General features: G+C 30.5%; 1 protein-coding gene across 2 annotated transcripts in view; it reads left to right on the forward strand.

The window, feature by feature from the left end:
• LOC130671121 (acetylcholine receptor subunit alpha-like) overlaps positions 1 to 16,349 on the forward strand; it is a 230,535-nt gene that overhangs the window by 79,723 nt on the left and 134,463 nt on the right. For both annotated transcript variants that reach the window (XM_057474836.1, XM_057474837.1), the window contains one exon: positions 3,831 to 3,875. In XM_057474836.1, the coding sequence (XP_057330819.1) occupies positions 3,831 to 3,875 (45 nt within the window). The remainder of the gene's footprint in view (positions 1 to 3,830; positions 3,876 to 16,349) is intronic.

A 16,349-nucleotide genomic window follows, 5' to 3' on the forward strand; every position in this document is an offset into this window, starting at 1 on the left:
CAGAACAATATTTTTTTCTCCGTGTATGTTAAATAAATCAAATCCTACTGTTTTATTTTTGCTTACTACCGAGTAATGGCAGCAGCGTGATTATTAACACAAATAAATTCGAATAATGAATTTATTTAAACGTAACACTAATTTTTGGATATTCCTTTTTGCTCGGATCTTTCCTATGAATAACATTCAACTAATGTATTAAAAAATTGATTATCATCGATATTGATTTGATGTTTAACTAATTGATATAATTAAGTATTAAATTAGCATTCATTAAACAATTTATTTGTTTATTTTATCTGATGTATTGTATTCAACTAAAATTCTCATTCATTTAGCACAATTAATCTCGCGGATATTTAAGCCAATTTATCAAATGAGCAATTGAGATAATTTAATTCTCACGATATTTCTACATTGATTTATGTATATATTGGTTTCTGTGAATGAAATCGCTGATGTATTAAAATTTATATATGTATAACGCTGAAGAAAATAACCAGCATGTGTTGCCAGTGATAATTTCCGAAGCTACCATTTCAACTCAACCGTTATTATCGACTAACCAATGGCTATTCTCTTGTTCAACGATTACACTTAACTACAACCAGCCTGAAGGGATAAACGTCGAGAACTAACGCTTATCGTTGACGTTTTACCATTAAACTAACCACAAATAGTACGGATCAGTAGTTGCCCAGCTAAAATTCATCATTCATCGATCTCATACATGAACACTATAGCAAACTTACTCAGATCATACTTTAATTTCACTTCCGCTGCGAATCATCATCTTCGTTTATTTTCAAAAGTATTATCCGTACGTCATGACGTTGCCTTTTTATCCAATACTGTGTATTTTATGATATTTCAGTATATCTATTCAAATTTTTATGGAGATTTCTTCAAATACAAAAAACAATGTGCTGAGTATGCCGTTGAAAAAAAAATCGGTCTATCAGTTGACCCTGTGGGCCAGCCCTAAAACTTGCCGCTGTTTTCGAGCTCAAGAACCTTGGAAACATTATTGTGAATACATTTTCGAGCTCGAAAATACTTTTGTATGCTGTTGTTTTCGAAAAAAAAAATTTTTCACCATTTTATCTCCAACGATATCTCGTAAACGAATTGACCGATTAAGACGGTTGTGGTGGCAATCGACGTGTTTTATCAAGTTCTGAAGCTGATCGAATTTTGGAATTGATTTATCCAGTCGTTTTTGAGAAATTTCGAAAAAACCAAAAAAAAAATTTTTTTTGAATTCTTTCGTCAACGGTTTCTCTTGAACGAATGTACCGATTTTGATGGTTGAGGTGATATTCGACGCGGCTTATAAAGTTTTAGAGCTGATTAGATTTTGGAATCAATCCATCGAGTAAATAAAAAGTTATCCAAATAAAACATTTTTGAAAAAATTTTATTTTTGAAATATCTCCAAACGCACACTACCGATTAAACTCAAGTTTTTACAGCTTCAAGATATTAACAAGCCGTGTCGAATGCCACCTTAAAGATCAAAATCGGTTCATCCGTTCAAGAGTTATGGATATTTACATACATACATACATACGTACGTACGTACACACATACATACACTCGGACATCATCGTGAAATTAGTCAGGATAGCTTCCTAAAACCTCAAAACGTCAAAACCTGATAGAAATTCGGTTTTTGAAAATCGGACCGAAACCAATAACTTCCCGAATTTTTGAAAATTTTTAATTTTCTTAGCGGGGAGTTAAAAATTTTTCATAAATAATACAGCTTCTAGTCAAGTTCGTTTAGAATATTATATTTTAAAAATAAAAATATAAGTAAGAATAATTGTTATTTTTGACGTCCAATGCAGCATTCACTTCGTAGAAAAAAAAAATTCATAAACTTTTTCGAATAACTTATTTTCATTGTTTTTATTATGATTTTGATGTCCTTATAGAAATTCATAATTATCCATAGGGATTGTAAACTTAACAACCGCTTCGTACTAAAGTAGTGTTTGAAATTAATCAGAAATTTTAATTGAACTTGCATTGTACACTTTGCCCGTTATAAAGTTTATCAATATTATCTGCGATATTCGGTTTTTTTATTTCAAGTATAGAGAATAATACGTAGAATTGGTTATCACTTGAAACTTTTTTCATTAAAATTGAAATGTCTAGAAAAAACGAAGTTTATAATTATTTGAATAACTTTTATTTTATATTTCATATTAAAAAAATAATTAGTATTTGAGTAAGTAATGCTATTGATTTTTATTAATCCAAAATTTAAATAGTCATATCTAAATATGAAAATGTACGTTACGCAAATGAAGATAACAAGTGTATTAAAAAACAAATAACACATTGTGTACATAATCTCAATCAGAAATCTACTCTTCTATTTTTATTTACATTCTCGTTATCTTCTTCTATCTACTTGTGTACATTCTACATTCTTCCATGCTTTATTCCACGGGTAGCACAATTTTAGTCTCGGATGCCGTGCATCAGGTGCTTTCAACCCGGTGGTGGTACCGGCCTCTTCCGGAAAGAACTATCAAACTCGTTAAAACTTGTGTTGCGTTACTGCCGTTTCAAATTAACAATGATGAGTCTCGAAAATTGCTCAGCTCGTCAAATTCAGGATATGAATGCTCTCAAATGTTAGCTAAATACTTTAACTCTTAATTGCAAAATTTATTTCATTGACATTTTTTTAACTTCCCGCTATGAAAATTAAAAACGTAAAAAAAAGGACATTATTGGTTTCGGTCCGATTTTTAAAAATCGAATTTTCATCAGATGTTGTCTTAAGATCCTAGGAAGCTATTCTAACTATTTTCACGTGGACGTCCCGTGTAAAAAAAATTTTTGTTCCTAATGAGTTTAGATCTGAATTTCATAACGAAACTCAGATCGTGAGACAAATATGACTTTCATCATGAATTTGCTCCCACAATTTTTCGTCTAGTAAATCCGTATCACTTCTAAAAATTTATTATTATGTCTTTGAATTGGACTTGGGATGACTTCGATAGAAACTTGACTGAATTAAACCTTTTGTCAAATTTATCGACTCAGAAATTACCAATAAATTTCTTCTATCAAGTACTCGATTATCGTAAATCAGTTTCGATTGTAAAATTAATTTAGTGAATGAACTTCGGATCACTTGGGTAAAAATTTGACTGAGTCATAATTTTGTCGTGATTGAAATTGTTGATACAAATTTATGATGAAAGTCATATTTGTGTCACGATCTGAATTTCGTGATGAAATTTAGATCTAAATTCATTATGAATAAAAAATTTTTTACACGGGGTGTATGTGTGTGTGCGTGTGTGTGTGTAAATTCATTTCTTCACGGAAAAAAAATAGTTGCTCCCACAGGACTGCGTCCTGTTACAGTGTCTATTTTTTTCCGTGTATCGTCTGATATTTTTGGAACTAATCAACCCATTTGAAAAATTTGTATGCCAATCAAAAGTGATCATCAGAACTTATAGTTGATAAGATTTTGAAGAAAAATCCACTTTTTCCAGAGATATCTATTTTCTTTTAGTCTAATCATTTTTTAAGCTCAAAGAGCTCAAAAATTTACAAACAATAATGATTTTGAGCTCAAAGAACTCGAAAAAAGTATGAAGTTTTGGGGATGGTCCACAGAGTCAACCTTTTTTCACATTTTCTTTTTTTTTTTTTCATACTTACTTAGTTATACTTTTGAATATTTCTTTATGAAAAATATTTTAATTATACAATTCATCGATTTTTGATGCAATACAAAAAAAAATTTGATTAATGAACAGTCGAAAATAATATTATTTTTAATTTTTTTGTTACAGAACTTAAAAAATCAAATCATGACTACTAATCTTTGGGTGGAACAGGTGAGCAATAAAATTTTTTCCGATACGCTTTAAATGTTTGTTTAATAAATTAAGTAATGAATAATTATAATAAAGAAAAATGAACAAATAAACAAAAAATTTCAAAATATACTCGCCTGGAAAAAATATGATAATCAAACGAAAAAACGTGTACAGAATAGATGAAAAGTTCGATCATTGAGTAGAACAGTGTATTTGTTAAACTAGTATTGTACATTCATTCATGTATGGAAAAGAATTTTAGAGAGGGAGAGAAGAGAGAGAATGAGAATAGAATATATACAATGGGTATTGTATAGTGCCATTAACTTGGACTTTATTCGTTGAGTGCAATAGCAGATTGCGTTGCAAAGCAAATGCACTCGCGTGCAGACGGCCAGAATTTCGTCCGTTGTTTGGGTATGTGTCTATTGTACATAGATGATGTTGATTCTACTTCAAAACTTGCTTCGTAAGTGCTTTGAAAAAGAGAATAACCAAAAAAATATGAAAAACAATTAACCCTGCGAGCAAGTCTCGAAATTTTCCGCAATTGTCGACAAGAAACTTAGAAGCATTATTCAAGTTCAAAACTTTTTCACAGAACTTGCAGGTTTAACTGTTGATGCTTAAATATTATATATTATATTTTACACATTAAGGGACAAAATAAGGACATTCAAACCTGCGTATGTAATTGTATACCCAAGCCGTAATCAAACGTAGCAAACACACGGTTCTGGAAGTTTAAATTCTTGTCCTGTTTGCAGGAAGAAAGTCGAATTTTTTCTTATAAGAAAACAAATTATAAAAACGAGTGCATGCGCCATTCTTTCCACAAACAGAGGCAAAATTTTAAACCTTCAGTTACAATTCCGATCAAAAATGGCATACACGTCACAGAGGAAGGTACTAGAAATGAACTAATGAAATCCACTGTGAACTAGTGAATATGCACTGAAAACCAGCTATAAGTATACTACTGGTTGATTTCGTGGTATACTTATAGCTGGAGAAATAGTGACTATCCATCGAGAGCTTGTTATTCGACAGAAAAAATCATTCCACGTTTTAAATTTCAACGCTTGTTTTCAACAGGCCGATGGGTCACCTATTATTTGTTTATTTATTTTATTTAATAAATTTTTATTTGACCCTGAAGCTCAGCTCCCTAAGGGCCATAATACATAAAATATACATTAAATTGAATTATAGTATAGTATAATATTAATAATCATTTTAATAATACTAAATAACACTTATAACGTAAATTTTAAAGTTACAATTACTATTAATGTTCATTGACTCAATAAGAAAGGTATATGAAAAATATATAAAAAAGAGATCGAAACATATGCATAAAATACATCTCGCATATTTTAATTATTATAAATCTGTAGTTCTTTCAAAAAATCTAGTATAACAGGCTATTCTAAACTCAGTATAATTATTCATAGCTACTATTTCCGATGGCAATTGATTCCATAATCTAATAGCTGATAATAGAATTGATTTCTCATATGATACTGTTCTACAGGATGGTTGATAAAAAACATCATTTTGTCTCGCCGCACGACAACGAACAGATAAAAGTATACGGAAATTTTCTCGCAGAATAGGGTCATGATTAAGATGTAGCATTTTATACACTATACAACAAATTAATATTACAGGGGTCCTATAGACCTAAATTTTACGTATGTACCTGAAAAATACATACCTCTTACTGTGGTAGTTGAAAAATTTTGTTAAAATATATAGCTGATAATACTTTTAGATTCATTGAATCAGTAAACGGAGATAAAAAAAACAGTACTGGTTACAGTGCTGGACAGTAATCGTCATTGAGTGGTTAGGTTAGCCGAAAAATATCCTTTAGGATAACGAAAGTAACATTGGACATGAACAGAAACCGAAGATACCGCAATCGTATTTTCTTGCTAACCCATTGTACTTAGTAAGGATTACTGTCTAGTGCAGAAACTAGTTCTGTTCTATTTTGGAAGCGTAAAAAAATCGAAGAACTATTATTAGGAAAAAGGAAAAAAAGGTCAGCTCATAAATTAATTTTCGAGTTTATCATCACAGATACCTTTCAAACAAAATAATCAATTCATCTGGCTCTAACGACAATTGAAAGGATTTATTAAGCATTCGAGCCGAGTTAATTAGAGATTCATCGGTGAAGTAATTTCCAATAGTTATCTAAATAAATCTCGAAAGAAAATAGTTCTCATTAAAATTTCTAAAATTACTCTAAATCTTCTAATCTAAATGGTTTCGATTTATTACCAAATATTGGTTGTGATGGATGCTTTCAACTATTTCAAGACCCACGAAAATCGTTTTATTCGTTTTAAAAGTATACAATATTAATGTGTGAATGTAAACATATTCTCACATATAAACATACATACGCTGGGTGGAAATTGACGGTGTGAATTTTTATTGGTGTGAAATATCAAGCGGAGTACTTTTAACACGGTATGAGTGTTTTCTTTCACACCGTTCGGTGTTATTACCTCAAATATTGTCCGTTCATACAATATTTAGTTAAAATTTATCAAATAGTATATAGGTTGCAGCATTGGTATTGGCAGGGAGCATAGTATATGGTGGGGACAACTGAAACGATCGCAGCGCTCACTGTGGATACAATTTCGTTAAATCATGCTCTCTTTGAATATAAACACGTGAAAATTAAGTTTAAAAATAGTTCATAATAGTTATTGTGTCGTTAATGTTTGCCTTTGCTCATCGTTTGAGGTTAAAACAATATTTTATAATTTATTGATTCAAATCCGGTTTGGATAATGATTTTTATCATTGCTTAAAAATTATTTTTTAACCCTTCGTTACTCGCGCTATACGGTGATTCCCTGTACAACACTACTTAAGCTAATAGAGGTGGCGTGAATATGAGTGAGACACTAGAGAAAGCGCGTGTAACGGAAGGTTAAAAAAACATTATGTTTTTTTAGTTACGATTTACAAGCAAATTATCATGAATCAAAATAGAATTATTTTCTTCAATTTTGTTAAAAAACTCAATTGACTATTCTACTATTTTTTAAACCATTATCATTGTAGTTGTCATATATTATTTGTTTTGATTTTATCGGTTAACCTTATTCTATTCTAAAATAATAGTGTTTATTATTTATTAAAATTTTTTATACTTAATTTTTTTATCGAAATATATTCAATTTAATTTTCTCTATCAAAAATACAATTACTCTTTTTTATTTATATCATTATAAATTTTTATATTTTGATTTTATAACGAATTTTTATTTTTTACACTGATTTTATATATCTTTTATAATTCTCGAGCATGATTTTTTGTAGCCATCAGATGTCGTTTTCGTCGCGCTCCTTGCCAATTTCATTATTACTATTGATGTAGATTCCCGAGTCAAACAACGAATTCGGATTTAAGTCTCTAAATTCTCAATGAGGTTTTTGAGGGTCAAGTTAGAATTTAAAGATTGACAACAATATAGAAAGTTAACCTAGTTTAGTCCTCAAAATAGTAATTACGACCTATTTTACCACTTTGAGGACTACACTGGAATAACATGATCTGGATTAGAGGCTCAATTGAACCTCAAAAGTCTCATTCGACGTATTCTCTCCCCTCCCTTTTCTATCTAAAATTTTTAAAAGTCCTAAGTATAACTTTTCATTCGTTGAGGATTTTGAGTACTAAAGTAGAGTTACTTTCTGGGCCGTAAATAAAACATCAAAGGAATTGAGACTTTTGAGGACTAAACTATAATTTATTTTTTGACTCGGGTTATTTTAAAATAAAAATTGAATACCTAGTTTCGAAGTAACCGAGAGTTTTAAATAAATAACTTATACATTTACACCATTGATAGTGTGATTGTTCTAATTCACACGGTCTAAAGTTTGATACCATAAGTATTGTAATTTTCACACCACCAGTATTGAAAATTATAACACCAAACCATTCACACCACATCGTGAACTCAAAATTTCTTACAGTGTAGTCCATAATTGGAACAAATTAGATCTATACAATTTTACGGGGAATAAAGAACAGTTTACTCTCTTAAATTTGAAATAGTGAAAATAGTCTCTGATTAAACAACTGAATTCGACCGAATTAAAAATTTTAATTCTGTTATATTCTGTCGAATTCTGCAAAACAGAATTCAACTGAATTGTAAATTTGAATTTTAATTTAACAGAATAAAACCGATTTAAAAATTTCAAATTCGTTTTAATTCAGTTTAATTCGGATTCAGAACCAGAAATTGGAGAATTATTTTCGAAGTAATCAGAATTAAACCGAATAGAATTATTTAAATTCGTTTAAATTCGAAAAATTCTGGTTTTCCTGCCGAATTAGACAGAATTTATTTTTAAGTTAGGTACCGAATTAACAGAATTTATCTGAATTGAATAGAATTAAAAATTTAATTCTGTTTAATTCGATCGAATTTAGTTGTTTAATCAGGGGCGACTATTTACTGTTTTCTAATGAAAAGTATGTCACTAATTCAAATAGTGATATACTTTTCACTGGCAATAAGTGAGTATTTACTGTCAAATAGTGAATGTCACGTTATTTTTACTAATTCATTTTTAGATAGCAAATTTAAATAGAACAAACAAAATTTATTCCATGAAAAAAAAAATTTACTGCAATTAAATAGATGTATTTATATGCTTCTATAACATTGATTACAAAACAGCTATACATTTTATTTTTACTTGATTTTACCCAAGAAAAATAATTTAATTTAATAATCTCCGACAATATATAGATATGTAAGCATTTGTAACTGACTTGTCTGCAATCCAGAAGTTATATAATACCAGAGTTGTGTGAAACATCGTATCCATCTGGGACTTGAAATCTTGCCGTATTACTCACCTCAAGTACTTCTTCTAAAATGAAAGGATAGAAAATAATATGATGCAAAAGTATTGAACAAATGGAGGCTTGTAGCGTACTTGGGAAAATTGTGCGACGATCTGAATACTGGAGACTCTATAAAGCTTGAAGATGAAAAAAATCTACAAAAAGAAAAATCTGATAAAATTATTACGCAAGATATATATTTAAAAAAATATAATAAGTTATATAATGAAATTTCAATATCATAGTCTTATAAATCGTTAATACTAGCTGCGATTCCCGGAGGTGCCTGGGTGAAGATAAATTATCTTAGATTGATCGTGGGTTGGAATGGGCGGTGAAAATGTGTGACGCAACGGAATGTGGTTTAGTTTCTTTTTTTAGAAACAGATGTTTTTTAATTTAATTTTCAGTTTAGTTTATGACAAATGTTTTTTTTTCATTACAGCACTAGATTGAAGACTCATAATTAAAAAATGCTTGGTTTAAAGCTATGGGGGGTATAAAGCTACTAAATAGGCGTTGCAGGGCATTCAGAAACTTTTGAGAAAATTTTGAAATTTTTGAGCCAAAACATGGAATATACACAGTAAAGATTCTGTAACGTTACACATTTTCGCCACCTATCCCCACCCATGCATAGCCACCGCCACAAAACTCTTTTATGATTGATAGTAGACCAAAAGCTATCTATCATCACAACCGCGAATATAAGGTGGTGAGTTGTTGTGGAGAAAACTGAGAATTTATATAAAAACCCCTTTACTTATATGTGTATATATGTAGATAGATATATATTGATAGCTGCTTACTTGGTGATTCAGAATTGCTGAAGCTCAATAAATCAAATTGCATCTCAGAGAAGTTGGTACTATTTCTAGCCCGTGTAAATCATGTAAACTATTTCAAAAAACATATATATATATATAGATAGATTTAATTTAAATAATATCTTGCACTTCATAGAGAATAGATATCATCATGAAACTAGTACTTGTGGCCGAGTGGGCAACACTCTTGTCCTCATACTCAAGTACTGGCCAGGCTTAGGTTTGAATTTCACCGCGAGAAAATGAATTATTTTTCACAGGTTAATATAATTCATTGCCCTTTGAGGTTCGTTCGATATAGCTGTCAGACTGCCATCTGTCTGCTATCTCACACATTAATACACCCGACGTGTTCTTCTCTCTTCCCGTGATTGCTAACAAGTAGGGAAAAGAGATAAGAAAAGACAGCAAAAGACTATATATATATATATATCGCGTTACTAATTTCAAAACGACTTATAATTTCGTACGCCCTTTCGACTTCAAGAAGCTACTTAAAACCAAAAGGATGGATATTTTCTTTTTCATTGCCAATCATTTTGTAGACTTATTTTAAAGCTTTCGCGCTTGAGGTGTGCAAAAAATAGATTAACTGGTTATGTATTTTTTAAGTCATCGTGTTTATCATCTAAGTTATCATCACCCGTACATACTGACGGACATCACAGATTTTTTTTACATTTTCTTTTTTTAATAATTTTTAAAAAGAGCGACTTAAAATTGCTCATTGTGTTCCTTAATATAAAATTATTTTTCAAACGGTACGAATTTTGTTTTAATTGAGATTATTTCGATAAGTGTAAATATGACTTTTGCGTGAGTGAATCAGTCGAGATCAAGTAAACGTTTGCAGAACATATCTTATTGCTTCGTAATTGAGCTGTGCAAAACGGAAGTTATACTGACAAGATTGCAATAAAAATAATTAATTAACTACAAATATCATATCTTATTAAAGTCATATGCATAATTATTCTCAAGCTTTAATAGTCATTTATACATTTTTCACAGATAATTATAAACAGTTAGAACAGTTATATATGCACAGAAGCGTTTCATATCGATTTTATATAAATTTGATATTTTTTGTGACAAATGCTGAAAATAAATGTTATACGTTTACAAATAACAATTTTGGCATGCACTAATTGTCTTAAATTTCAGTTTGGTTAAAGGCCAGATTCATAAACGCCAGTTAAACTTACTGAGGTATAAGTTAACTGTCACTTTCAGTAATGCCAACAGCAGTTATATTTGAACTTGTCGGTATAATTATATATCACCTGTATAAGGGGTGTTGATGTATAAATATCATGAACTTAATAAATGGAACTATTATATGGTATTCTATTCAAATCGAGAGTGATCTCTGATTGAAAATTCCGATTGGAACCAATACGAGATATCACTGCACAGTATCTAGCTTTTCAACATACAACAGTTTATGACACTGAAAAAAAAGTATTTTTCTTCCCGGAATCCAAAATATTATCGATCCAGTTTTCCTATAGTAAGTAAACGTATTCTTACTGTAAGAAACCTGGTATAATTCCCACAGCAATACCAAGTTTTTTTGTGGGACTAAAACTTTATACTATTTTACTATAGCAAATGCAGTGGTCTCCAGCGCTTACATACTTATCCTATAGCAATTTTTGTTTCCCGCATTTTTACCTCATATTATCATGAGATAGAAGAAGAAGAAATAAGAGTGCAAGTGACAACAAATATTAAAATAATGCGTGCAATATTTTTTTTTATAATTATTGAATTATCGATTAGTATTTATTCGTTTTTCGTCTCAATTGTTGACAGTACGTCTATTATAATAAAAAATTATCCTATTTACATACATCCATGCATGTCAATAAAGTAAGGTTAAGTTCTTTTTATTTTAATTGTGGTATTGTGCCCACAGCAATACCGGGTTTTGCTACAGTCAGTATACGTATTGCTCTGTGAAATAAACTTTGGTATTCTTACCACAAGAATACCAGTATTGCTACCAGAATAAAACATTTACCGGGAGGAAAAAAACTTCGTTTTCAGTGTAGATGTTTAAAGATAAGTTAATGTGATCATGAAATAGATTTTTCAAATACTTAAACAGTTACTAACACCTTAAGCAAGTCATTTACTAAGAAGTAGATGTACACTATTTTCGAAGAGACAATCAGTTTCGAAAAAATACATATATGTTATTCTATACCCGAGTCGAAATTTAAAACATATCTCAAGCGTCTCAGGCGTTGAAAGCGCGTTTAAGACGTCTCAGGCGTTAAGAGCGTGTTTAAAACTTTTCAATAATTTTTTAATTCCAATGAAAATTAAAAAGGTCACGTACTGGGTATCAGGTTAAATTTTTTTTTCCATTTTCCGTCAAGTTATGATCTCTATGATGTTTTTATGATATTTCGGGCCAATATGTGATATATGGGGCATAATGGACCACTCGAAAAAAAAAATTAGGAAAACGGTTGACCCTAAAGGCCATCCCTGTAACTTTCCGCTTATTCCATACTTGAGCGCTCAAAATTGCACTTATTACGTTTTTGAGCTGAAACGTTATAATCACGCTTACAACGTCTGAGACGTAAGATACGTTTTAAATTTCGACTCGGGTACATATTGTTGAATTTAATACATATTGCTTTTGACCAACTTGGCATTGAAAAATTTTCATGTATGTTATAATTTACATATATAAATATAAAATATAACATATGTTGTATTTTACTATTTTAATGAAATCAGTGCAGGACACGTTTGACCATAGATAGCTTTTACTACTAGTTACTTACTACATTTTTAATTGCAAAAATAAAAGGAAGCTGGGGTTATTTATTTATTTTTTTGTTTTTATATTCAGAATCTCTTCGGTGCAAATTATTAAAAAAAAAAAAAAGAAAAAAAAACAAAAAATGTTTGCGAGTCTCGATGGCGCCTGTCCTATTTATTTTGTTCGTGGACCTGAAGAATGAAGTTTAAAATTTATGTGTTTGTCGTTGTGATACAGACCCGAGCTATGGTAAAACTCTAGTACGTGTACCATTTCAATTGAGAAGGTAGTTGTAAGCACATCCACTCTTTTATCCGCTTTCCTAACCATGCGTTCTCTTTTACACTATAGTATACTTATGCAATATAGTACATGGCACTATAGTATAATATAGAGCGGAGTACGATCTAGGCCGATGATATCACCACGGGTGCTACCGAGTTGTTCATCCTTCTTTGTATACGCGCCAACTGCCAAGAACACTCGAAAATCCTCAGATAAAACTATATCTCTGACACAAGAGACAGTTGTTGGATGCAAACAAAATTAAATATATAAAGCAATCAACTACTACTTGTGTTTCAAAATGAAAAAAATTTTTGAACTGAAAGTGCACACCTCAAACGCTAATATATAAATAAACATTCTTTTATTATCGTGATCAGAATTTTTCCTTTTAATTAAAACTTTTTTTTTTCTTAAAAATTTGAAAAAATAAGGAAGTTATTGATATCAGGCTCATTAGGCTCATAGGCAAATGAATTTTCTCTTTCTGTATGAGTTTGTAATTGAGTTATCTATTTGAAACATCACTCAGCCAGAAGTTTGTGACATGTGTTTTTGAAAACAAATCTGAAGTTTCACGCGCGAGCCAAAAGTATGCGTTAAATTACATGAGTTTGTATCTCTCTTAAAATGAACCAGTGAAATTTCACTGATTTTCCAGTGAAATTCACTGATTCAACCAGTGGAATAAGATGATCGCTTGGCTCACTGGTTCAACCAGTGAAATTCACTGGTTAACCCAGTGATACGCCGGTGTACTACATAAATATAAACACAATAGGTTAGATTAATTTTATTTTATTATAAACGTTTATTTATAAACAAAGTGAAGACAAACAAAAAGAGTCTTAATAACAATTATATTTAATTAAAAATTATTTAGTAATAAAATAAATAATATTTATTAAGATTTATAAATATTTAATTTGTTTCCATTTTCAATGGGCTTTTTATATTGTTCAATTTTAAAATTATGTCATTCATTTTTGAGGTTGGCTCCGAGCTATTTAAATTACTCCAAAGTTATTTATTTTTAAATTCTGTAAAAATTGTGTCATATAATTATTATTGTCATATAAAAGTTAGTTAAAATATTACATGAAGACAATCAATAAATATTACTTATTTATTGACATAATAAAACACTTAAATATACTCATGTACAGAATGCTGCTGTATCCGCGCGCTTACATATTTTTAGTTCACTGGTTGAAACCAGTGAGCGCGACGTTCACTGATTCAACCAGTGAAATTCACTGGTTCAACCAGTGAACTTTTAGTCACTGGTTAAACCAGTTAACTTCACTGGTTGAATCAGTGGAATTTCACTGGTTCATTTTAAGAGAGTAATTAAAATATCTCCGTAAAAAAAAGTCGAGTTGGTCTTGTGAAAAATGGCTCCAAATTACGACTTGGTAAACCAAGTCTAAATCAAGTTTTATTTTTGACCCGGATAATGTTCAAAATATTCAATTTGAGAGTAATGAGAGATCAACAATAACTATTTACGATATGTCAGATAAGTAACAGATTATGGCATGGGTCGGTTCCAGAATGAACCGACAGGTTGCGCTGTGTCACAAGAGACCAAGTGGAAATCGTAGTGCCTGAGAGCAGGAGTTGCATAAATATTAATTCATAAGTAATTAGAGTTACTGTACTTTCGTTGATATTAAACTACAAGTCTATAAGAGGAAATAAGTAGAAAAAGGGTAACAATGTCACTACACAACATTGAACGGATTGGAATGTATCTAAAATTACCCATAAATACACTAGATTATTTATGCAAGTTAATATAAATATATGTATTAATTTTCTTCAACCAAGAAATTGATTAAAAAAATTATTTAAGATAATTCTTGAGCAAAGAAAATATATACTTTTTAGTCCATTTGATCCATTTTTCGCTCAGCATAAGTAGACGTTACATATGTTAGTTTGTTCATGCCTATATAAAGGATCATAAAGCAACACATTTGAATTCATGCAACACGAATAAAAATTTTCGGTGTATTTTTACGATAACAAATTGCCTCTAAAAAATAGTATGCAAGGAATATTTATCGCTAAACGATCTTGCTAAAGTTTTTAGAGAGACAATTTGTTACCATAAAAGTACATGAAAAAATTTTATTCATGTTGCATGAATTCAAATGTGTTGCTTTATGATCCATTATAAGTATGAACAAACTAGTAGGGGAGGGTGGGGCAGAGCGGCCCCCGTAAGCCAATTATTATTTTTTGTGGCTTTCAACCATAAGATCACTTTGCTTTTGTCCTATTTCGAACAAATTTATGGACATTTTGCCAAACTTCTGAAAAAAAAATCTTTTTTTTTTTGTGGGGCAGAGCGGCCCCCCTCCAAAAAGTGATAAAAAAATTTTTTTTTCCGTTTTTTTTTTTTTAAATTGTTTTCATCATTAAGAATGTATTTCTTTCTCTTGACAACTATTTTTGGTTTTATATTACTCGAAAAAAATTTTTTAAAGCGTAAAAAATCGTTCACTCTCGATTACCTTAATTACTAATTGTTATTTAATAAAAAAAAAAAATCAATTCTATAATTTTACTTTATTTCAAAAATTTATCAACTAAAAAAAAAAATTTAATTTTTATAAATTTTTAGTGACCAAATTTGCCTCTTATATAGAGAAACGGCCGAAAAATATGAAAAAATAATTTTTTCGGAAGTTTCGGCTGGTCCATTTTGCCCCAGGTATGATGCGTAGGGCTAGAAATGTGTAATTATAATAATTTTTTTTTAATTTGACGATAAAAATATGAAAAAATCACTTTTTCAAAATTTTGGGCTTGTCCATTTTGCCCCAAATGTCATGCGTAGGGGTAAAAATGCGCAAACATATCGGATTTATAGTAATTAGTCGAAAAAAAAAAAATTTTTTTTTTTATCAAAATTTCAGGGGGGCCGCTCTGCCCCACCCTCCCCTATATTAAAGCTAAATTGTAACAAATATTTCGGATAAAAGTAACTTTTCAATAATCATATTAACAATAATGAAAATCAATTCACCATTAATTTATTATTTACTAAGAATATTACTTGCTTCGTTAACGAACTAGAAATACCTGAGTGAATATTCACGTGCTAAGGAATTAAAAGGTTACACTAGGTTTCTGACGAGTCCCTAGAGATTGTCAGGGAATGTCTGTGCTAGTGATGAAGGCTTAACAGCTATAGCTGTTAGCTGTTAGCTTGATATCTAGATATCTAAGGTAGCTCTGGCGTACACATCGTATAGCCATTACTTGAAAGTTTCACGTACATGCCTTAAGAGCTTGCTTAAGGGAACCAAGGCTCTGTACTGATGTTATTCTGCACGGTCACGTTATATACGTCTAGAGGGGATTGAAGTCGAGATAGCAGCAGGAAGCAATGGCACGAGGGAAATTTTAGAGAAGAATGATGCAGGAAAGTATGAAAGTACAGAAGCGGGATTTAACTTAAGAAGAAGGAAAGCAAATACTTTACCAAGCAGGTGGTATGAATGTTAAGAAACGAAGATGATGCTTTGTTGGGGATGCTATACTTTGCTACTAGAATGCAGTCGTTGTGCTCGCTGTATAATATCACTCGGATGTGCACTATATGAGCACTTTTTTACGTGTTACTTGGACTTGAAATTTAAATAAAAGTGCAAAGTAATTTTTTTCACTTTTATCACAAGTTTTCTAGAGTAAGGTTTATTTGA

This window comes from Microplitis mediator, chromosome 7, assembly GCF_029852145.1.
Source record: "Microplitis mediator isolate UGA2020A chromosome 7, iyMicMedi2.1, whole genome shotgun sequence".
NCBI classification, from domain to species: domain Eukaryota; kingdom Metazoa; phylum Arthropoda; class Insecta; order Hymenoptera; family Braconidae; genus Microplitis; species Microplitis mediator.